This window comes from Syngnathus typhle, linkage group LG9, assembly GCF_033458585.1.
Source record: "Syngnathus typhle isolate RoL2023-S1 ecotype Sweden linkage group LG9, RoL_Styp_1.0, whole genome shotgun sequence".
NCBI classification, from domain to species: domain Eukaryota; kingdom Metazoa; phylum Chordata; class Actinopteri; order Syngnathiformes; family Syngnathidae; genus Syngnathus; species Syngnathus typhle.
The window spans coordinates 3,150,610-3,170,322 of record NC_083746.1 but is presented as its reverse complement, the minus strand read 5'-3'; the positions used below and the strand labels follow the sequence as shown (position 1 = coordinate 3,170,322).

The window sequence follows — 19,713 nt, the reverse complement described above, 5'->3', positions numbered from 1 at the left end:
TTCCTGTTCACTATTGTTGGACTTTTTTGCTTTTGTTTTGGACAACACATACGGTACAATCTGAATTTCTGTAATCCTCATATAGCTATTGAGGACATCTATTTAGAGTTAGGTTTGTATCCTCCAAAAAAAAAAAACTTGTGGGGATTTTTTTATTTGGAACTAATCAATGACATGAGACTCAGCAGGAGAGACTTCCTTTTAAATATCGCTGGAAACAAACATGTCATCACTTCACGGTCAATTTATTGAAAACATCTCGCCAAAACATTTTGTTGAACAAACAATGTCGCACATTTTTACACCCCCCCTGACAAGAGTAAAAAGCACAGCGTGGGCAAACAAAAGAGCAAGATGCCGCAGGGCAAAGCTTTGAACGCGTAAGCGTGTTGTGTAAATCATTAGCTAAGAGTCAAGTTGACAATCTTGAGTTAAAACAGTCCAATTTTCACTTTATCTGCTTTGCATCTGTCGAGGATGCAGCTCTCCAACAGCTTAAAGACATCCAGTTTGATCTGGGGGAGGGAAAAAAAAAAGGAGAAACAGTTGGAAAATATGTTTACAATTGTGCAAAAGTATGAATCAAAAGCTCAAAAAAATAAATGCAACCACTGGCTGCATTCTGGATAACCTTCCTATGAGAGACTTGGAAAACGTTCTTAGAACTGAAAATATCGACACCAAGATATGTACCGATATTAAAAAAAACACTCCTCCCTGGCACTAGGGGGGCGCAACAGTGCAATCAACTCTTTATACTATAAGCACATTTCTATTTTTTTGCTTAAACAGATGTGTTCAAACTAATCTATGGAGCAGTAAGGCCATACAGTATATTATTGTACCATATAGCATCAGGCAAAATTGTATGAAATCATATCAAAGTATCGTACTGTGACATTATATATCAAGGTAGGTGTTGTATCGTCAGGTTGACAAAGATACACACACTTGTTCATTTTATCGTGTTTGTACTTGATCGCTCTGCGGCGCGCCGGCCATTTTGTTCAGCGTTCCAACTCAGCTTTTATTTCGAACACATGTACTAAGTTAGCTGGAGGAGATGGGTAGGTTTACCCAGACAATACTGTGACAACAATAAGTCGGCAATGGTTACTCTGTCCATTAGACCCCACTTGCATCCCTAAACTGGCAATTTGCCCCTTCTCTGCAGCCAGGGTAGTGATGCGATGAGGTCAGCCGCTCTGTCACGAAGCCGTGGGCGCGGGGATCGAGAAATCCTCGAGGCGAGCAAAATGTATTATGCTTGTCATTATAATTTTATTATTGGCTGTCTTTTATGTTTTCATGACCACAATTTCGCTGCATCTGCACCGCAGAAGTTGACGATAAAAAGCTTTCTATTCTATTTTATTCACATTTCCTTTGTTGGAGTGGTCGTTGTGTGCCCCATAAATAAGAAGGTCACTAAAGAGAACGAAAACATTGCTAAGTTGGCAAGACTACAGACGGTGGTAGTTCTCGCTCTCTGCCTTGCTTGTACCGGCGCTTGCACGTGCGTGCCCACATAAAATAGAAGCATCGTTTTTGGGAATTAAAAGTTCTGTAAATTTGAGTCTTCAAAAAATGTGTGGGTGGAAGTCTGAGTGCCTGTAGTTAGGATCTACCGCACAAAGATAACAAATAATAAAGACCCAGAAGAATAACAATAAAGTGAAAAATATCATAAAAGTTGAATTCTCTACAACAGGGATTGTCAACCGGTGGTCCGCGGCCCTCTGGTGGTCTGTGGCGGTATGTGAGGTGGTCCGAGAAATTGGAAAATAACTAACATTTTTAAAATAAAATTGATTTATGATTCAGACTTGATCTAGTTTCCAGCTAGTTTTGTGAATCATTTACCCATCCAAATGAGGTCAAATGTAGCAGAGATTCCCAAAATAGACATTCAGATACAAATAAATCGCCTGTATCGGTTTATCCTCCTGCGGTGCAAATTAAAATAATACTCCGTCAAAGCAGTGCTCCCAGAGTTGCTTCTTGATTATCATGGTGGTCCTTTGCACAAAACCAGTTGAAAACCCCTGCTCTACAAACTCACAGAATGTGTACAATGTAATATTGTGCCAACAGGTGGCGGTAGATCACCTCAGGAATGTCCATCATCCTCCTGCACTTCTTGTCTCTCCAGTTCCAGTCCAGAACCAGAAAACGCAATGCCTGCAAGTCCAATCCATCTAAAGAAAGAGAGAAATAAATGACTTGAATGTTTCTTTTTTTTATTTTTATTTTTTAAGTATGCAGTTACCTTGGTGAATAAGAGCACTGATCCTACAAGGAGTGCCGACTCCGATATGAACGACTCCCTTTTGCAGCAGCTTCACCTGCTCCTCAATCTTCGCACGACACCGAAACACACAAGCACCAGTGTTACTTCTCATACTGAAACCATCCTCGAGCAAGGGTGGGAAACCTAAGGCCCGCGGGCCAGACACAGCCTGCTGCAGTATTTGACTCGCATGCATTTCTAAAACTGTGAAATTTTAATAAAAGAAAACTACAAATGCTTGCTGCAGATACGACAAGAGTTTCCACCCCTAATCTAGAACATTCACTCGCACTGAAATGGTACAACCTTGATGTGTTTTGCAAAAAGCTTTACGGCCTTGGCTTCACCCTTGAATGTTGTCAGTTGCCTTTGAAAGAAATAAGAAATGAAACAATCATACTCAACCTTTGGTTGGATTATGGGAGGCAAAGAAATGAAACGTCTTACTTTATCAGCTCGAGGGCACGGAGGGCAGAGCTACAGACGATGAGCAGCACTACCGATCTTTTTACTGTGTGTTGTCTCTGAACCTTTGCCCATTTGGGACAAACTGATGGAAGAAGAAGGGGGAAAAAATTAAAAGCACAACGGCCCTGCTGCAACCATCGGCATTTCACTTGGACCCTATTTTTGTAAATTACTATGACAGCAAGAATGTGAACAATGACACTCACTGTGCTTCAAATAGGATGAGAGGGTGTGTGTCAGGTCATTGCAGGCCAGGAAGCAAGAAGCTGGAAGAAAAAAAAAAAAGGCGGGAGAAATCTCAAGATGGCAAAAGGTCAACATGCGAATGACTCACCTTGCAGTTTGAGCTCCTCTTGCTCGATCACAGAGCGCTTGTCTGAGAAGTAGCGTGTGAGGAGGTTCTGAAGGTCTGCAGGACAGCCCGGTTTGGGGTCAGAGGCGGCCAACACATCCGTAATGGTTTTCTTCTTCCTCTGGAAATGCAGTTGAACTATGACCTCGGCCTTGGTCGTGAGCAACACTGGTTTGGCCTACCTTTCGCGTTCTGGGTGATTTGGTTGATGTTTCCCTCTCGTTCTTCTGCTTCGGAATGTTTGACGCCTGACGCAACACAGATGTGGTGAACTTGACAGCAAAGTAGTCAAGTGAAGACAGGACTAGGGATTTTAGTTGATAGAAGGTTTTTATTTGTAGTGATGTCACGCTTGGCTGATTTGGAACCGTTTGGGTTTCAATGTAAAACGGCACCCGAATTTCTTTTCATGCCTTCTTCAATCATTGAGTCTTGAAGAATTGTGGAAAATAATCTCACTGCTCACACAGCATTATCGGCTTTCATTTGATCATTTGGCCGAGAAGCGTTTTGCGTACAAATAATTACATTGTTTGAAAAGATGTTTTGTAGAAATACCTTCTCATTCTTTTTCTTCTTGGCCGGCACCGTTTTTTCCGTGAGCTTCTTCCTCTTCTTTGCGTTATTTGCTACATTTGGCTTTCCTTTTATTGATTTGGTCTTGCTTTTCCCCTTTTCAGCCTCCCCATCCACCTCGGCGTTGTCTGTTATACAAAGATAAGGAAAAAGGTGTTACATTTAAATGGTAAGTTATATACCATGACGCAGTTAAGATACATACATAAGTGGGGGGGGAATTATCTATCAGGATGACACGGTGCGAAATATTTTTAAATCAATCTCCCTCAACCTAAAACAAAGCCTTTGTTAGTCTTCTAAATGGCTCTTCTTTTCAGATTGGCTCGAGCGATTGAATACATGAATGAAAGAACAGCGGGAGAGAAAAGGAAGCCTCATGTTAAATTTCTGACCATCATTATAACCAAGCATAGGATGAATAAAATAAAAGCAAAAACATCCATGTCTATGAATTTGAGTCCAGCTCCAGAAGTACGATTCAAATAGAATTAGATGGTTCAGATGTACCTAATGTTGTGGCTGGATGAGTGAATAGTAACCATCAATTCACATTTGACTCTCATCTTTGTCCTCTAATTTCTCCATCCCCAAAAGCATTAGTAGTATCATGGCATCCATCATTATGACCGCCTGCTTGTGTGTTTTTTTTTTTTTTTTCTTTGCCGGGCTCATTAATGTCAGAGGTGTGCAGAAGAAAATGACAAAAGATGAGCGCAGGATTATAGTTCGCAATCACTTTTGGCTGCCTGTTTGCTTTCTGTCCAGACATGGTTCCACCCTTTTTTCACTCCATCACAGCCAGACTCATCGAGTGTCATTAGTCCAGAATGGGACTCCAATCAGTTGAACCCCCACCCCATTCGTCCTCTATTGATCGAAGAAGCCCAGTAATTGCCTCACGGCAGTGAGGTTGATTTGAGGACACTCAGATGTCGACACATCGAAGAGCGTGAAGGGTCACCAATAAAAGCTTACATTATACATCCGCGACAAATGATACACCTGCCTTGCATGTAAGTCTTTTTGCTTGATAGCACTGAATTACTAATAATTATGCTATTTTTAGTCACCTTAATTTTGCATGATTTTTTTTTTTCATTGTGCGTGACATTTATAAGTTGAAGTTCAAAAGAATCAGAGCAAATTTATGTGTAAAATGTTGTGTATTCTGGAGCAAATGTTGCATTAGTTGATAAAAAAAATAAAAAATCTGAATCCGGAGTTCCGTACTAAACTAGCGTATGACATTATTTGAAAAATACATATTTTCTATATCAATTATGAAAGACCGTCTTTATTGACAATGGCGAAAATGAATGCTTAATTAATATTATTTACAATTAAATGCAACTAACGTTGGCCCTTTGTCTACACTTATGAGAGAAATTAACAAGCCAATATTTAAAAAGTAAAACTAATGATGGGAAAGTCTTTGGTTGATTGTGTGTAAAATCAATCATCAATGTTATTTATATTAAAAAAAAAGTCTAAAACTTAGCTCTGGGTGTCATTGACAAGCAACTAATTAGAAAATAATTATGGGTAGGAATTTGACACTGTTTTTTAAAGTGGTACATTTGACTACAGGGAATATTATTTATACTAGGTATATATTTTTTGGTCATTGTGTCAACCACCTATTTACACGACATCAGTTGGAAAGCAAACTATTAGACACATAAAAAAAACTAGTGTAGAACACTAAAGTGCAAAAACAACAACTCCAAGACAGTCAGTCTCCAACAAGCCCCTCACCCTCTGAGCAATAGGATCAGATAACAGCAAATCAATGGGAGTGGAGGAAGTCGAGAAGCTGCCTCTTGCCTTGTCATTTTTGACCGCTCCATCAATAGAGGTCATTGATTTTAATGGGCAGTCAATGATGACAAATGGATAAAATGCCAATCGACTGTTTACAGAAAATCACCTTTTGTTTTTGCGTGGTATTCCAGACAAATAGCTTTTGCGGCTTAAAGTGCTATCCTTGTATCTACAACAATTATTGGTGATTACGTGGGTAAGCAGATTTGTAGGAGCAATGCTTACACGCTTACCGTAATTCTGCATTGACCATTATTGATGCTACGGATAATCTTTGTAGACTACGCGTTGTGTATTCCAAATTATACTCTTAACACCAAGACTCGGCTAAAACTAGCCAGCTGTCAAGGCGACCACCGCATCATCCCTCCGAGGCAATAGGACAAAGCAAAATAAAAAAATCTAGAAATACAGATGGCTCCCGTTGACAATGCCAGATTTAAAACTGCATGTTGCTTCTGTTGCTACGGTTGTCGGCCATATGGAAAGCGACTGTTGAGTGTGGCTTTCAATAATAAATGGATACTTTGGGACTGTTCATCATCAGTATTAAAGCCTTAGTCTTTTGTGGCTGTTGCTGCTCGTCTTGTGAGAAGATTCATGATGTGATGCCTTCACAGAAAAAAAAAGGGGGGGGGGGCATGTATGGTTTGTATGAACAAAAAAAAGACTATTCGTGTTGACCATATAGCGCTGCAGCCGTGACGGAAACACGAAAAAAAAAAATGCAGCTGCTATCCCTTCAAAAGGGTGTTAAAAAGTGGAACGGTTCGGGTTGGCTATTTTGGGATAGTCGAAATAGAAATGTCTAAAATCACATTTCAGAGTAGTGAAACTGAGCTGCTCATCAGAGATAAGACTTACACTTGATCTAATATGAACTCATGTGATGGATTCCTCCCATTAAATTTCATTCCATGCTTTTTTATCTTCTGAAGAACTCATTTTCATTGCCACATGGTACATTGGTAAGCCCTCAAGTGACAGCAATCATATGAATCATATTTCCAGCAGTGATGTAATAATTGTGGAATCTAACATCTTAGCAGGGTGTGTGTGTGTGTTGTGAGAGAAGGACACAAAATAGCTAACAGAATTTCACAACCTTCCGTCAAAGAACTCTTATTAGAGAGGAGAGAGAAGAAAAAAAAAAGAAAACTTCTCAGAGGACAGTTTACATCAGAGCCTAAAAATGTTGAGCATATTTATTACATTATGGAAGCGGCAAGCAGTCATTGTTTGGCTTTCCAACTCCAATGCCTGCCATGTGATTTGTTGGCCTGGGCACAATAATGAACAGACCACCTAAGGGCAAAAAGAAAAAAAAAACCACACAAACCATATTTGGAGAAATTTCGGTTGAATTTGTTTTGCAAGAATGAAGTTTTCTGAAATTCCAATTTAGTCATAATTGTTGCGACACGAGAAAAAATCCGTCGCGACAAACAAAAGTGACATCACCCTCTTCTTGGTCGCAAGAATGTGAACAGGAAAGGTCTGGTTTACGGACTAGTGGTATAAAAAGCACGAAAGATAAACTTGAAATAATTAGATATGCAAAGTAGTCAACTGTTTATAAAGGCGGGTCATCATCAAGTGGGGATGTTGTGGACAAATGATCCATAGTCTTTGTGGAATTTTCTTAAAAGCAAACATGGAACGAGAGACAAGACCGATCAAGTCATGAAACAGAAACAATAACCAAGTTTAGAGTTCAATTAAAGGTACAAGAGTTATTTAGATTGATATTCCATTAGGAGGTGGAGAAAACATTCTGATCGAAACCTCAACCCATTAGATGGATTCAGTTACAGTTCACTTTGCAATCAGTCTTGGTTCAGAGGTCATCTGCTTGGAACTATAGATCGTCAAGTACGTCATGGCCAGAAAAGTCTTTTGGGGGACCATTTTTCATCGAATTATCTGCAAAACCGATAACACAGTCTGTCATAATGGCCTGCTGTCGTTTTATCGTCCTTGGACTTCAGTCAAATGATTTAAAAAAAAAAAAAAAGAAAAGAAGAAAAAAAAAAAAGCTAAACGTAGATTATCCTCTTCTGTTCCTCCTAGAAATCCATCCCACTCATGAAAGTAACGTGCAAGCTCATTGGAATTAAGTGGATCCCAAGAAAAACAACGTACAGTTTTTTTTTTTTTTAAATCCAAACGTAGCAAGATCTCATTTCAGATGAATAACCGGGAAGACAAGAGATGCAAGCGCGAGAGGAAACGTTTGAGAGAAGATCTTTCCCGTGACGACATGTTGTTCCTGCTCAGTGTTCTGGAGGGAGAGCTTCAGGTGGGATAACTGTGGAAAGTTTTTGGATTTAGCCAAATGTAGAACATGTCTCGTGAGCCCCATAAAGTACTCGGAACAATTGAGTAAACTCATTGTTGTGCTGCTCCGTCACGCCAGGCGAGAGATGAAGTCATTGCAGTGCTGAAAACACAGAACACAGACTCGGCTCTATTGAAGGCCCACTACGGTTTTATTGGACTGGATGAGGCGTTACGTTCCCTGCACGGGGACTGGCTGCGATGGCGACAACAGGACTACCTTGAGGATATGTGCAAAACAGCGACTGCCGAGGTACCAATAAGAAGAAACGAGACACCGTAGAGAGTCGGTAATCAAATTTAATGAGGTGAACATAGCACCATCTGACAAAAGCGGATTAATTACTGCTGCTTCACTGCACGTTGAGTAATTCTGTACTGCCGGCAAAGCAATTATACCGTAATGATTTTGCAACCCATCTGGATTGTTTTGGTTTCACTTGATTGAGAGCACTTTTCGTCATGATCTTCCGCCGTTACTGAGGCAATAGAAATAGAAACCAAACTAACCCTAATCTTTCACAAATTTAATCCCATTCTTGTCATGTTCACTCTATCATGCTTTTCTTGGATTCTTGTTGCATCTCATTATTTTCATACAGTCCCGCAAAAGGTCAAACAAGAGGAGGGAGGAGCTTCTTGAGGTATCAAACGCTCACAGAGATGCTGTTAGCAGAAATGAAGAGCGGCCGAGAAACCACTGGGATTTCTTTCAAAAGTATAAGAGCGTTATAGCGCTACTGGAGGATGACCGAGAGAGGTTAGTCCGTGTTCATATTAAGACGTACGGGATTACGCAAAACCCATTCTCAAAGAAAATGAATGGATTTCACGTTCAATTCAATTTCTACATTGATGCAGGCACAACACGGAAACGGGAATGAGTAGCAAGGCTCCAAAAGTTGATTTAGCATGACATGGTTCCTTTAAAAATAATATTTATAAAATAATGTATACAATCTTTATTTATATTTATAACCATCGCTCAATTATTAGTGATGAAGTACCTATATGGCTATCGACCAGGTGGACAGATAAAAAATCTGACGTGCCATTATTTTTTCCACTTGAACATTAAAAGCTGTCTCCATCTGACTCACACGGTAGTTACAGATGGTCATGACAGCATTGCTAAAGCAAAAACCAAGAAGAGTGGCAGAGTACTGTATGCCATAAGAAACCCAACAGACTCCAGCTCAAATTCAACGTGATGTAATTGTGTTCTTAACTTGAGTTCATATCCATCCTCTTCCTCTTGGTATGAAAGTTGTACAGTGATTTAAGCGTTGCAGCACACTACAAAAAAACATCTGGACTTTCCGACGTACACGTGAGCCCTTTTGGCCCAAACTCGTCCAAAAGGCTTATTTAAAGTTCCTCCACTGCAGCCTGGACTCGGTTGGACCCCGCTTGTAAACACAAACATGTGATTACACGTACCGAATACTTTTGGCACCTTGGTCAGCCAGTACCTCTTCTGAAGCAAATGGGGTAAAAATTGATGGGAGTTGAAACGTTTCCCGTTCCGAATAACGACTGCATTCAGATGTGGCCTGTGGCTATGGCTTGGTCTGTTGGCGGGGGTAGGCCAGTGGGTATGGCTAGGTCCGGTGTAGCAATTCTATTTGAGGCCCATGCTGGCTCTGCTACCGTCACAGTCCACTGACTCTGTAATCTAATTATGGAGGATTTTTGGAAGTGTAGCCCGCGTTGTTGGTAAGAGCGCAAACAATTAAAGTGAGCGGCCAGAAGAGAACGTTGCAATTTAAGACCAAAAATAATCATGCCGCATAAAACACACATAAAATGTCCTTTCAGAAACTGACACCTCCTGCCTAACACTTGAGTTGGCCAAACATGACGTTCAAAAACCATACCATTTTCAAATATAATTTAATCTACTTTGTTACTGATTGCACAAGTCTCTTTCAAATATGCACCGCCGCTGCCTGCCAGTGTCAGTGGTTGAATAAAAATGTGATTGGGCAATCAGTTAATAATGCCAGATGTTTCGATTCCAGCAGATCTAAAAATCGCACAAATCTGAATTAGAGCACTATGCTGGGAATAATAAAATAAAAATAATGCACTGAAATCGCAAGGTGAGACCACCTGTCCTTAATTTATTTTCGAAACTTCTTCAATGCTCGTTTGGACGCCCCAATTATTCAAAACGTCACACATCAAACCCTTCAAAAAAATCTCTCAATCCGCTTCTGTTTGTTTCTTCTAAACCGAAACATTCATCACAGCTTTTGTATTTGTCCTTTTTGAAGTTCCGCCGACAGCCATGTGCAAAACAGACGACCCATACGAGATGCAAACTGTACGGTGAATTTATTCCAGTTATTGCGGATCATCTCTTACGCAGTTCTCTGATCCCTGTTGCATGTCACGTGCACGTTGCAATGAAACAACGCGGTTGTTCCGGCCACTTGCCATCGGATTACGCACGTTTCATATGGTCATGGTCTGTCATCGGGCGACGGCTTCCTTGACATTAAACACTCTCATGTGTGCGCCGTACGTACACTTGAGTCTTCACTTCAGTTCATTAACTGTAGACTTAACCCCTTCCTTAAAAAAAGTTTAAAAAAAAACGTATCCCGTAAGGAAAAGCATCTTACTTTTGCAAGAAAAGTTTCTTTAAACTCATCTGCATTGACTGCAATCAACAATTGATAGATCATTACTCATTTTAGCGATGTAACAACCCCGAATCGACGATTTTAGCAATTTGTTAAAAACTCACCATAACTTCACCAAGAACCCACACCAAACTTTTTCAATGCTTAGATGTTTTTGTTTTTGTTTCTTCTCATGGCTTTTTTCCCGCCAGAGAATAAACCCTGCTATTCTGAAAAGTATGGGAGAAACATTAAAAGCCCTGTTTGGAAAAAATAAAATAAAAAAAAGGACTTTGACAGAGAGAGATGTTTTTGTGGTTCTTTTGTGCTTTGTTAAATTTACCGGCACTACATCAGAGGCAACAATTTGAGGATCTACGGCACATAAGTTTGGCTGTGCCTCATTTGTCAGAGGCAGAAGCTAAAAAAATATTTTTTTTTTTGGTGAAATTACACCCCTAGATGAAAATAGGACATTCGGTTGTCATGGTACATGGGGCCATATCATTCAACGCTTGAAGCCTTTTTTGGAAAGGTCTTTGCGGGATGGCCTCATGCTTGTAATTGAGGACGAGCGCTGCAGATGTCAGGTCTGCGATGGGAACAAGGACTTTGAGAACTCTGCAGCAAGAGTCGTGGGCGTCTGGATCGGAATGCGGAGGTCGCTCACCTTTCGCGACACGAGCGACATTCAACGTCCAGCCTTTGGTGGGCATAGCGGAAAAAAATCGAACGAGTTAAAAACGACGGTAAATACTGCATATGGCGAATGAGCGTTCCCTTATGGAATACGAGAACATGACCCATCAATTAGATTTGTGACCGTCGTACAACATTCGGTAAGATGACATCACATTGCCTTTTTTTAAAACGGCAAACTCGTTCAGGGTCGAGTGGTGCGCTTCTATTTTTCCGTCGACTGCTTCAAAATGCAGTTCATCAACAATTAATTACACGAACAACAGGATCCTAACAAACTAAAAAAAAAATGCTGGAAATTTTGCCAAAGCACACAACTTAAAAATAGTGAGATTTTCTTTTCGATATGTTATGCTAGCTAAGGCAAATATAAATTGATACATTTTTACCATTCAAAGCTGGCGAGGATTTAAAGCCAAACATTCACAGTTGGGAAATTCACAGTTGGGAAATTCCCCCCCCTGAAAAGTTAATACCTAAATGTTTCATGATGACCTGTCGTTAATATCTGTAAAAAGAAAAAGTCCCGCAGATTGTTTATCTATGACTATTGGCAGTGTTGCGGTGATTTAGCAAAACTGAAATTTTCCGTTTCGGGTTGTCGTCAGACGTGACTTATGCAGGATATGACGAACGCGTCGCTGCTTTTCGTCAATTGCCCTCCCGCGCCTGAGCCGAAAGATGCGCTGCACACTCGACAAACAACAGGACACCGATGACGCCGCCAAGTGAAAACTGCGGTTGACCATTTCATAATTTCAGCCAATAAAAAGCTGCGACTTGCTGAATGAGAGATGTATTAAGGGCTTTCGGGGGGGAGGCGGAAAGAAAGAGAGAAAACCATATGGATGCAATTGTGAACCGATGAAGTGATGATGTCATCTCACAGTCAGGTTATCGGGCCCCGAGCAAAAACCGCTAGGACAGAATAAAAAAAATGCCGCTTTTTAAAACATATGCGGGAAAAACACATGTGCACACACACACGGACACACACACACTTGCTTAGATGAACTGCAGCTCTTTGGACATGCCAACACATTCTGTCCTTCCCATTAGCCTCTTTGGCATGGCTACACAATGAGCTCATGTGGAATGGGCTCAACTCCAGTAAAAACACACTAGCACTAACACACACTCGCACACACACACACACACACACACACACGATCGTATTTCCATCACTTCAGACGACATTCTAAACTTTCCTGGAGACTTAACCCTAACTATAACCACAATCTCAACCTTACAATTCACATGACCAAGATTCTCTTTGTCACCAAAAGCATGGCCTCCACAGCGTGTTGACAGATTTATGGTCCCAGAGCATGAGGAATACCTGACACACACATCCACACACACACAGCAGTCTCGGCTATAACCATATAAGGACTGGCCGATGATGTAATGGGTGCCACTGACTGCGAGAAAGAGTCCATGCGCAGAGCACTTCTCATAATGTTTGGTTTTCCGCATGGAATGTCCACATCACTGGGATCTCCGGGAAGGGAGAGGTGAAAGATTTGAGGCCAACTAATCTCGGAGGATTTGGAAGGAAAGTGACACAGGACGGCAGGTAGGACTATTTGGAAGATTTGAGCAATTTGTTCTTGTGCTTTAAAAGTTCGATTGTCACTTTGAGAGCGGCTGCCGCTGAGTTAATAGACCTCTGAATTACCTTCCTGCTACTAAAAGACCATTATTTACCATTACCGTACATACCGCAATTATTTCAAGCCTAAATCCAGAACAGAAAAGTACTTTGGAGTCATCTGGAACGTTTTACAATCAAACTGTGTTTTGGGAACGGAGACATATCAATAAAATATGACAGTACTAAAATATAAAGGGATACAAATCTGAAATGGACACGCACTGCCAATAAAGTTAAGAATAATATCGGTTCTGCAGAAGCAGAAGAATAAATCTAGCTTGGATCGGGCTAGTTTAAAAGTCGCAGTTGGTACGTAATTGTCTGTGACTCACCGGGAATGCGTGTCTTTCAGAGCCCCGCGTCTATTTGCAGGGCACAAGGGGGGGGGGGGGGGGGGGGGATGTTTTAAAAGGTACTGGTGTGTAAAGAAAATTCTTAATTAACAAACGCCACACACAAGGAACCATCTGCCGCGCTTGTGAAAACATCGTAAATCACAGCGCCTAAGACCACACGGACGACAATACTTACACCAATGACACCGCGACATGTGTTAGGGTTTACAGGTTGGTACGTGGGAGGGAACAAAATGTTCTATGTTCTTGGATAAGGAGAGGAAAATGATTCCGTTCTCCTCCGGATTAAATAAATGTTTATGTTCTAAACAAGCCATAAAGGGAAATCGTTTGTGTTTATCAGCCATGGCCAGAGAGTGAGGAAGTTTAAACATTACCTCATGTCCTTGATGAATGTAATACAGAGTTACACTGTAAACTCATTCAAAGGCATTCTTCGGACATAACTAATGCTCTCCCCCCCCCCCCCCCCCCCCCCCAACTCTCCACAGACTGAAGCTCCTGATTGTAAAGGAACGACAATACCAGGAGTTAAAGGAGACCATCAGAAAGAGAGACATATCGCTTCTTCAAGAGGAGCTGAACGGCCTGAAGGCTTTTGCGCTGCTGCTTGTAAAGGGGTATCAGAGTTTGGAGAACCTGTTGGAGGAACACTGGTGTCATGTGAAAGAACCGAGCGTGATCACGGAAAGTATCGACCAGGAGGCCGGTGAAGCGAAACAGAGACCGCGGCCAAATTCGATGCATCCTAAGGTGGAGCGACACAATTCATACACAAACGCCCATCGCTCCCATCACGCTATGACAGCTCAACTCACCGACGAGGCAGCTAGAAGTCAGCCACTTAGGCAGCAACACGCAAGCCTTGGTCGTCAGATAGAGGAGAAACGAGACGGTTCTGCAAGGGAAAAGGACAAGGAGCTGCAGCAGACCGGCGATCGAGGAGCTCGACAGCCAAGCTCGTTGTCGGAAGTGGAGGTACTGAGGAGAAGGGTGGTGGAGATGGAAGGGAAGGATGAGGAACTTATCCGCATGAGGGACCAGTGTCGGGATCTGGACTGCAGACTGGTAAGGGAGACGACAAACTGCTCGAGCCTGAAGGATGAGGTCAATAGGCTCAATGGGAGAATTAGTGAATTGGACCGCATAGAGGAGACTTTGGGCAAAAGCAAACAAGAGTGTTGCAATCTGCGGGAGACCTTGGAAAGAGAGACAAACGTCAGCAAGATGCTCTCAGGTGAGGTGGACTCCCTGAAGGTCAAACTGAGAGAGTTGGAGACGAGTGAGGGCCAACTGCAGAAAAGCGAGGTGGCGATCAGACATGACCTGGCCACGCTCAGGTCTCTGACAGCCGCCTTGGTGGAAGACAGAAAGACCATGTCGGAGAGACTGCAGGAAGCTGAGAGAAAACTCGGCAGGAGGGGGTTAAAAAACCCCGCGGGGACTTTTGAGGAAGAGGCACAGAGCTCAAAATCAGATGTCGAAGAAAAAATAACAGGCATAGCGAAGGAAAGGAATGAGTTACAAACACAGCTCGCAGTGGAGCAGCAGAGAAACATGGAGCTCGAGAGTAAAATGGTCACTATGAGAAAGAGATTACAAGTTTTGGAGAACAGGAGAGAAAAGGAAGAGAAGTACACCCAAGGCTCGAGCAACAACGCTCCTTGGTGCCAAATGGAAGAGAATAAAGCCAAACAACTCACATGGGAGCTGGAGAGGCTACAAAAAAGACTGCAGGACAAGGAGATGATGGAGAAAGAATTGATGAAAGTAGAGGATGACTACGAGTCTCTGGAAAAGAGATTCAAGGAGGAACAGATCAAGTCCAAGTCTCTACTCCGGGAGCTTGAGGTGGCCAAAAAGGAGCTTTCCGGATACAAGCAGGCAGAAAAGCAGGATGTAAACCAGGAACATCTTCTACTTTGTCGTCTCCAGAAGGAGCAAGTCAAGTCCAGGCTGCTCACGAGAGAGGTCAGTGCCCTGAAGGAGCAACTCCAGCAGCTGATGGGCACAGAAGAATCCATCAGCAGGGTCCAGACAGATCACTCGGCGCTGCAGGGTAAGTTAATGCAACAAGAAGCCAGGAACCGGGAGCTCGCTCGAGAGATGAAAGACTTGAGCGGCGAACTCGACAGATACAGATGCTTAAAGAATCTTGCGCCAGGTGGGAACGAAGAGCATTATCGCCCCACCAAGGAGGTCCAAACCGAGCCAGCGGCCGACTTGTCTACGGACTGCCAACTGCCCGCAACATTTGGCCAGAAACACAACGACGAGGATCCGAACCACAACATCGAAGTCATCGACTGCCGGGGCTCAACTCTCGTCAGCAACCTGAACAGCTTGAACAGTGCCAACAACATGGTGAGCCAAAACAGAGGCCACGCAGCCAACGGAGTAAATGTGCACCAAGCGAACGGGGACGTGATGATGCTGAGGCACACACCGGGGCAGCCACTACAAATCAAGGTAACGCCTCATCACATTCTCAACACGGCCACGCTTGAGATCAGCAGCCCCACGACGGACGCCTCCGGCTCCTACACCAGCACAGCCTTCATCCCATCTGGCGGAAACACGCCAAACCAAAGAATCACCATCATCCAGAATAAATCGCCACCCTCGAGTCCTGACCGCACAATCTCCCTGCTTAACGGGACGCCCGTCTCTCGAGTGATGAGTCCAAATTCATCCCGCTCTGCAACTCCCGACCTTCCGATCCAGATTTTGACAGTCAGGACATGTTCGCCGGAGCCAACCGACATCGAGAGCCAGGGCGCCTTCTGCAAGACTCCCGAGCGGCAGAACAGCTGGCACCACGTGTGCTCCGGTAGCCCTGACTCCAGTCCCAGCATCATCACCACAGAAGACAACAAGATCCACATTCACCTGGGGAACCCATATCTCCCATCTCATGGCATGCCGCCGCCTGTCGGGCCGTACTACCTTCGACATGAGCAGAGGACTCAAGTACTCGCAAATGGCTGCCATGTCAAAGGTGTGGGCAAGATTACCAGTAGCATTACCATATCGCCTGCTACATCTCCCGCCTCACACTCCCCTATGTAGCACTGGCCAGTTCAAAAATGTGGGAATATCTCCGGCCAATTGACATTCTGTTTTATTCCCCCACCCCCTGAGACTTTGCAATTAAATCAATACATGTTTTTTGGACACGCCATAGTTTGCTACAATACACTTGACCTAATATTTCTTAACCAAATAACATTTTGTATGACTTGTTTCTACTGCTTGTATAAGAATGACACAAATCAACTGCAGTAAAATATCCTATCTGTAAATGTGTGGACATTTCTTTCACTTGCTAACCTGGTTAAATTGTCACCATGCGTTGTCAAAAATTGTTACTTATTTCGTGAAAAGTACAATAAAAAGTGTGACATTTTAGGAACAAATCATAAACAAACACTATTATCAGTATTAAATATTGTCAGCAACCTAGCATAAGTGGCTAAGGCATATTTCAATGTTTTTCAAAACCAAGAAAAAAAATAGAACACATTGACTTTAAAGTCAAAATTCTGACTTTATTCTCAAAATTCTAACTTTAAAGTGAGGATTCACACTTTAAAGTTCTGACTTTAAAATGAGAATTCTCACTTTAAAGTTTAAAGTGGGAATTCTCAATTTAAAGTCAGAATTCTGAGATAAAAAGTCAGAATCCTGTCACACTCCCCCTTTTCTTTTTTCTTCACTGGCCCTAATCCTCTTCTGTAGTTTTTAATTGATTAATTGATTGATATCGTAAAAACCAAAAACAAATCCCAAACTCTTAACCAATCACAGCTCACCGGTTTTCTGAAGTTGAGACGTGATTGGTTGTCACCTGTCAACTGTGATTTTCAGTCGACAGCAAAAGGTGGATAAAAATGGGTACGTTTTGCTGCTTAACTCATCTTTCCACAAACACAATATTAACCAGAATCCCATGTTTAGACTAGTGGGGGCACATACAACAAATATAGTCAAGAATTCTGGGTGTTTGAGTTCTTCTTTATGGAGTGATCAACACAAATACAGCAGTCCATTTACCAAATTTTAAAAAGTATGTAGTGTGGAAGTGACACCGTTTTACAGAAACAGTGCGTTCAACTTTTAGCTGACCCCTTAAATTAATTTCACACTTTTATAATATATACTATAATTTGATTACACATTACCTAAAATAATTACATCATAGTTATTGGTTTTCTTGTTCATCCATCAATTTCCATGCAGATAAGCGCTTGTTCTACCAGGCTGAACATATTAAAAAACCACCGGAGTGTGTGGCTGCACTCTGTCGACCAGACTATGAACTGCGATTGGCAAGCAACAGACGTTGGAAAGTCCTGCGTTCCATCACGCGTGTATAAAGAAGCCATTAATGTTACAGACTGTTTGGAGGAAAGCTACATGAGCAAAAACATAAAGGTAAAGTTACAATGTATATACGAAATCTGTCTAACTTTATATGACATGGGTATGTGCACACGTGTTTACTCTCTCACACATGTTTACCTGCCCCAAGTAAGGGAAGCGTTGCACACAAGTGTGCCAACATCTTTCTATCTTTGCTGGCTCAGTTGTAATAATGTGTTGTTATTATTAATGTGTAAATAATCACTATTTAGTACTTACCAGCAAGTGTTGAATGGCTAAAGCTAGCTTACAGTGAGCAACAACTAACAACGATCACACACGAGGCACCAATTCGTCATGCACAGAAGACACGTAGACGCATGTTTTTAGACACATAATACACTATAATACATTAAAAAGTAACATTTTACCTGATTCACGGCCATGCTCCCACCACTCGTCTCCCAAATCGTCCCCCATTTTTACACGATGACGTTTCGGATGGCGTATCCAATCAAATGAACGGATGTGTGAGCTGGCCGTGGGTGCGTTCACAAGCCGCACGTTGCTAAACGAAACAAAAAATCATGAGGACAAGCTGTGATTTAGAAACTAAAGTGTAAAAAGGCAACACACACAGGGAGTTTGACAACAACCCGATTTACATTGCTAAAACTTTCACGGCGTCTCCTGATTTCAACGAGTTTGTACAGAAAGCAAAAGGAAACAAACGCTGAGATTGTCAGTAAGGGGTGTGTTCACCAACAGTGCGTTGCTTAACCACTTAACCTCGTTTAAAAATGTAACATGGCATAAACAGACATTTAATTTTTTTTAATACACACAAAGTATTTGTGATAGTTTGATAATTCAATGCAATATTTCAGTGATAATAAAATCCCTTTCTGTTGATCTGTATTCTCTTATTTTGGTTACACTAGAAATAAGGCCTCATCGCATAAGAATCACATTTACGTATGTGCATTTAAAAAATGTTTTTGACACTCTATCCTCTAGTTAGTTTGGGAATATTTTCCAACTTTGAGATGAGAGGAGCAGGCTGAGGACGTGTTTGGAACCGTGCCCCTCTGGTGCAGCTGTAGTAGAGGAGAGAGCCTCCCACAGCAATTGCATACTGCATGTATTTGGTGTTTAAATTACACTAATTACATTTCTTTTGCGGGGGGGGTGAATGCGATGTTTGATTAAAGCACCCTCTGCCCCCTCCAAAAAAACCAAGCCTAATTATGATAATATATACATAAGAGATTTGATGTGCGTTATCCTTGCCGAGATAAAAACTCATCAAGAACAAAGCAAGGATAAATTATGCAGTAATTCAGCTCGGATAGGCTCAACACCGCCCGCGACCCTTGTGAGGATAAGCGTACGGACGATGAATGAATGAATGAATTAACAATATTTGTATGTACTCTATTTGTTCAGCATTCTTTCTGCCAGCAGGGGGCGACACTATAAATCAAACTTTTTTTAAAGGATGGTCCTCGCTAGACAAGATGGAGTAGTGAAGTGGTTCTTAACCTTTTTGACCTTGGTGCTCAACTCTCCCTGTACAAAGTGGCCCGGGGGCTTATATTCCCATATTAAGATTTGTGTGGGGTTTAATTATGTTAGTATTTAATACCTAAATACAATCCACTTGAAACCTAATCAAATAATTAACCTTATATAATGTCATTATCACGAATACTTTGATATGTTTGTGTAAAGTTTGTCAACAAAAATGTTGATTTGATTTTGTAAATTTGGCCATAACCTTTGATTTTTGTGTTTTCTTTTAAGTACTCATCCACCATTTTCGGTTTCTTCTGGGGGCCGAAAGCATAACATCTAGTTGTGTTTGTTGTCTCTCTGACTCTTTCTCTTTCTGTGTGTGTTTAAAATATGTTTAATAGTATAAAAATATGTTTAATAATAGAAAAGAAATACGTTTAAGGAGGAAACATCACTACTTTGCAGGTTTCGTCTCTCACAATAAATGAGGGATTAATGTATTTAGTAATAATAACTCAGATGAGACGTCCTTGGAAGGTGAGTTTGCACGTCTGATTTTGTGACGTAGCCAAAACTCTTTAAAAAAAAAAAAGAAAAAAAAAAGAGATTATGCTGAACAGCCAGGACAGCCACCTGTGCCACTCTTATTGCTA

General features: G+C 41.7%; 3 protein-coding genes across 3 annotated transcripts; 2 read left to right on the top strand and 1 right to left on the bottom strand.

The window, feature by feature from the left end:
* Positions 1-229: 229 nt before the first annotated feature.
* cmss1 (cms1 ribosomal small subunit homolog) lies at positions 230-18,129 on the bottom strand. Its single transcript, XM_061286385.1, has 10 exons — positions 17,977-18,129; positions 3,669-3,814; positions 3,293-3,358; positions 3,093-3,231; positions 2,965-3,024; positions 2,738-2,840; positions 2,597-2,657; positions 2,270-2,357; positions 2,110-2,198; positions 230-515 (listed from the first exon to the last, which is right to left on the bottom strand). The coding sequence occupies exons 1-10, from the start codon at positions 18,023-18,025 to the stop codon at positions 432-434; spliced, it is 885 nt and encodes a 294-aa protein (XP_061142369.1). The 5' UTR covers positions 18,026-18,129; the 3' UTR covers positions 230-431.
* Positions 4,482-8,266, top strand: LOC133159422 (filamin A-interacting protein 1-like). The gene is made up of 3 exons (XM_061286386.1): positions 4,482-4,702; positions 7,581-7,809; positions 7,927-8,266. Exons 2-3 carry the CDS (start codon positions 7,699-7,701, stop codon positions 8,128-8,130), a joined length of 315 nt encoding a protein of 104 aa, XP_061142370.1. The 5' UTR covers positions 4,482-4,702; positions 7,581-7,698; the 3' UTR covers positions 8,131-8,266.
* LOC133159418 (filamin A-interacting protein 1-like) lies at positions 11,758-16,485 on the top strand. The gene is made up of 2 exons (XM_061286381.1): positions 11,758-12,749; positions 13,675-16,485. The coding sequence occupies exon 2, from the start codon at positions 13,925-13,927 to the stop codon at positions 16,250-16,252; it is 2,328 nt and encodes a 775-aa protein (XP_061142365.1). The 5' UTR covers positions 11,758-12,749; positions 13,675-13,924; the 3' UTR covers positions 16,253-16,485.
* Positions 18,130-19,713: the final 1,584 nt, after the last annotated feature.

Bases quoted from the DNA above. Each gene is read 5' to 3' on its own strand.
- LOC133159422 (XM_061286386.1), top strand. From the start codon at position 7,699: ATGAATAACCGGGAAGACAAGAGATGCAAGCGCGAGAGGAAACGTTTG. The intron at 7,810-7,926 runs GTGGGATAACTG...CCGTCACGCCAG, and splicing joins TTCTGGAGGGAGAGCTTCAG to GCGAGAGATGAAGTCATTGC.
- LOC133159418 (XM_061286381.1), top strand. From the start codon at position 13,925: ATGCATCCTAAGGTGGAGCGACACAATTCATACACAAACGCCCATCGC.
- cmss1 (XM_061286385.1), bottom strand. From the start codon at position 18,025: ATGGGGGACGATTTGGGAGACGAGTGGTGGGAGCATGGCCGTGAATCA. The intron at 3,815-17,976 runs GTAAAATGTTAC...TTTGTATAACAG, and splicing joins GGAGCATGGCCGTGAATCAG to ACAACGCCGAGGTGGATGGG. The intron at 2,841-2,964 runs GTGAGTGTCATT...TTCTTCCATCAG, and splicing joins CTCATCCTATTTGAAGCACA to TTTGTCCCAAATGGGCAAAG.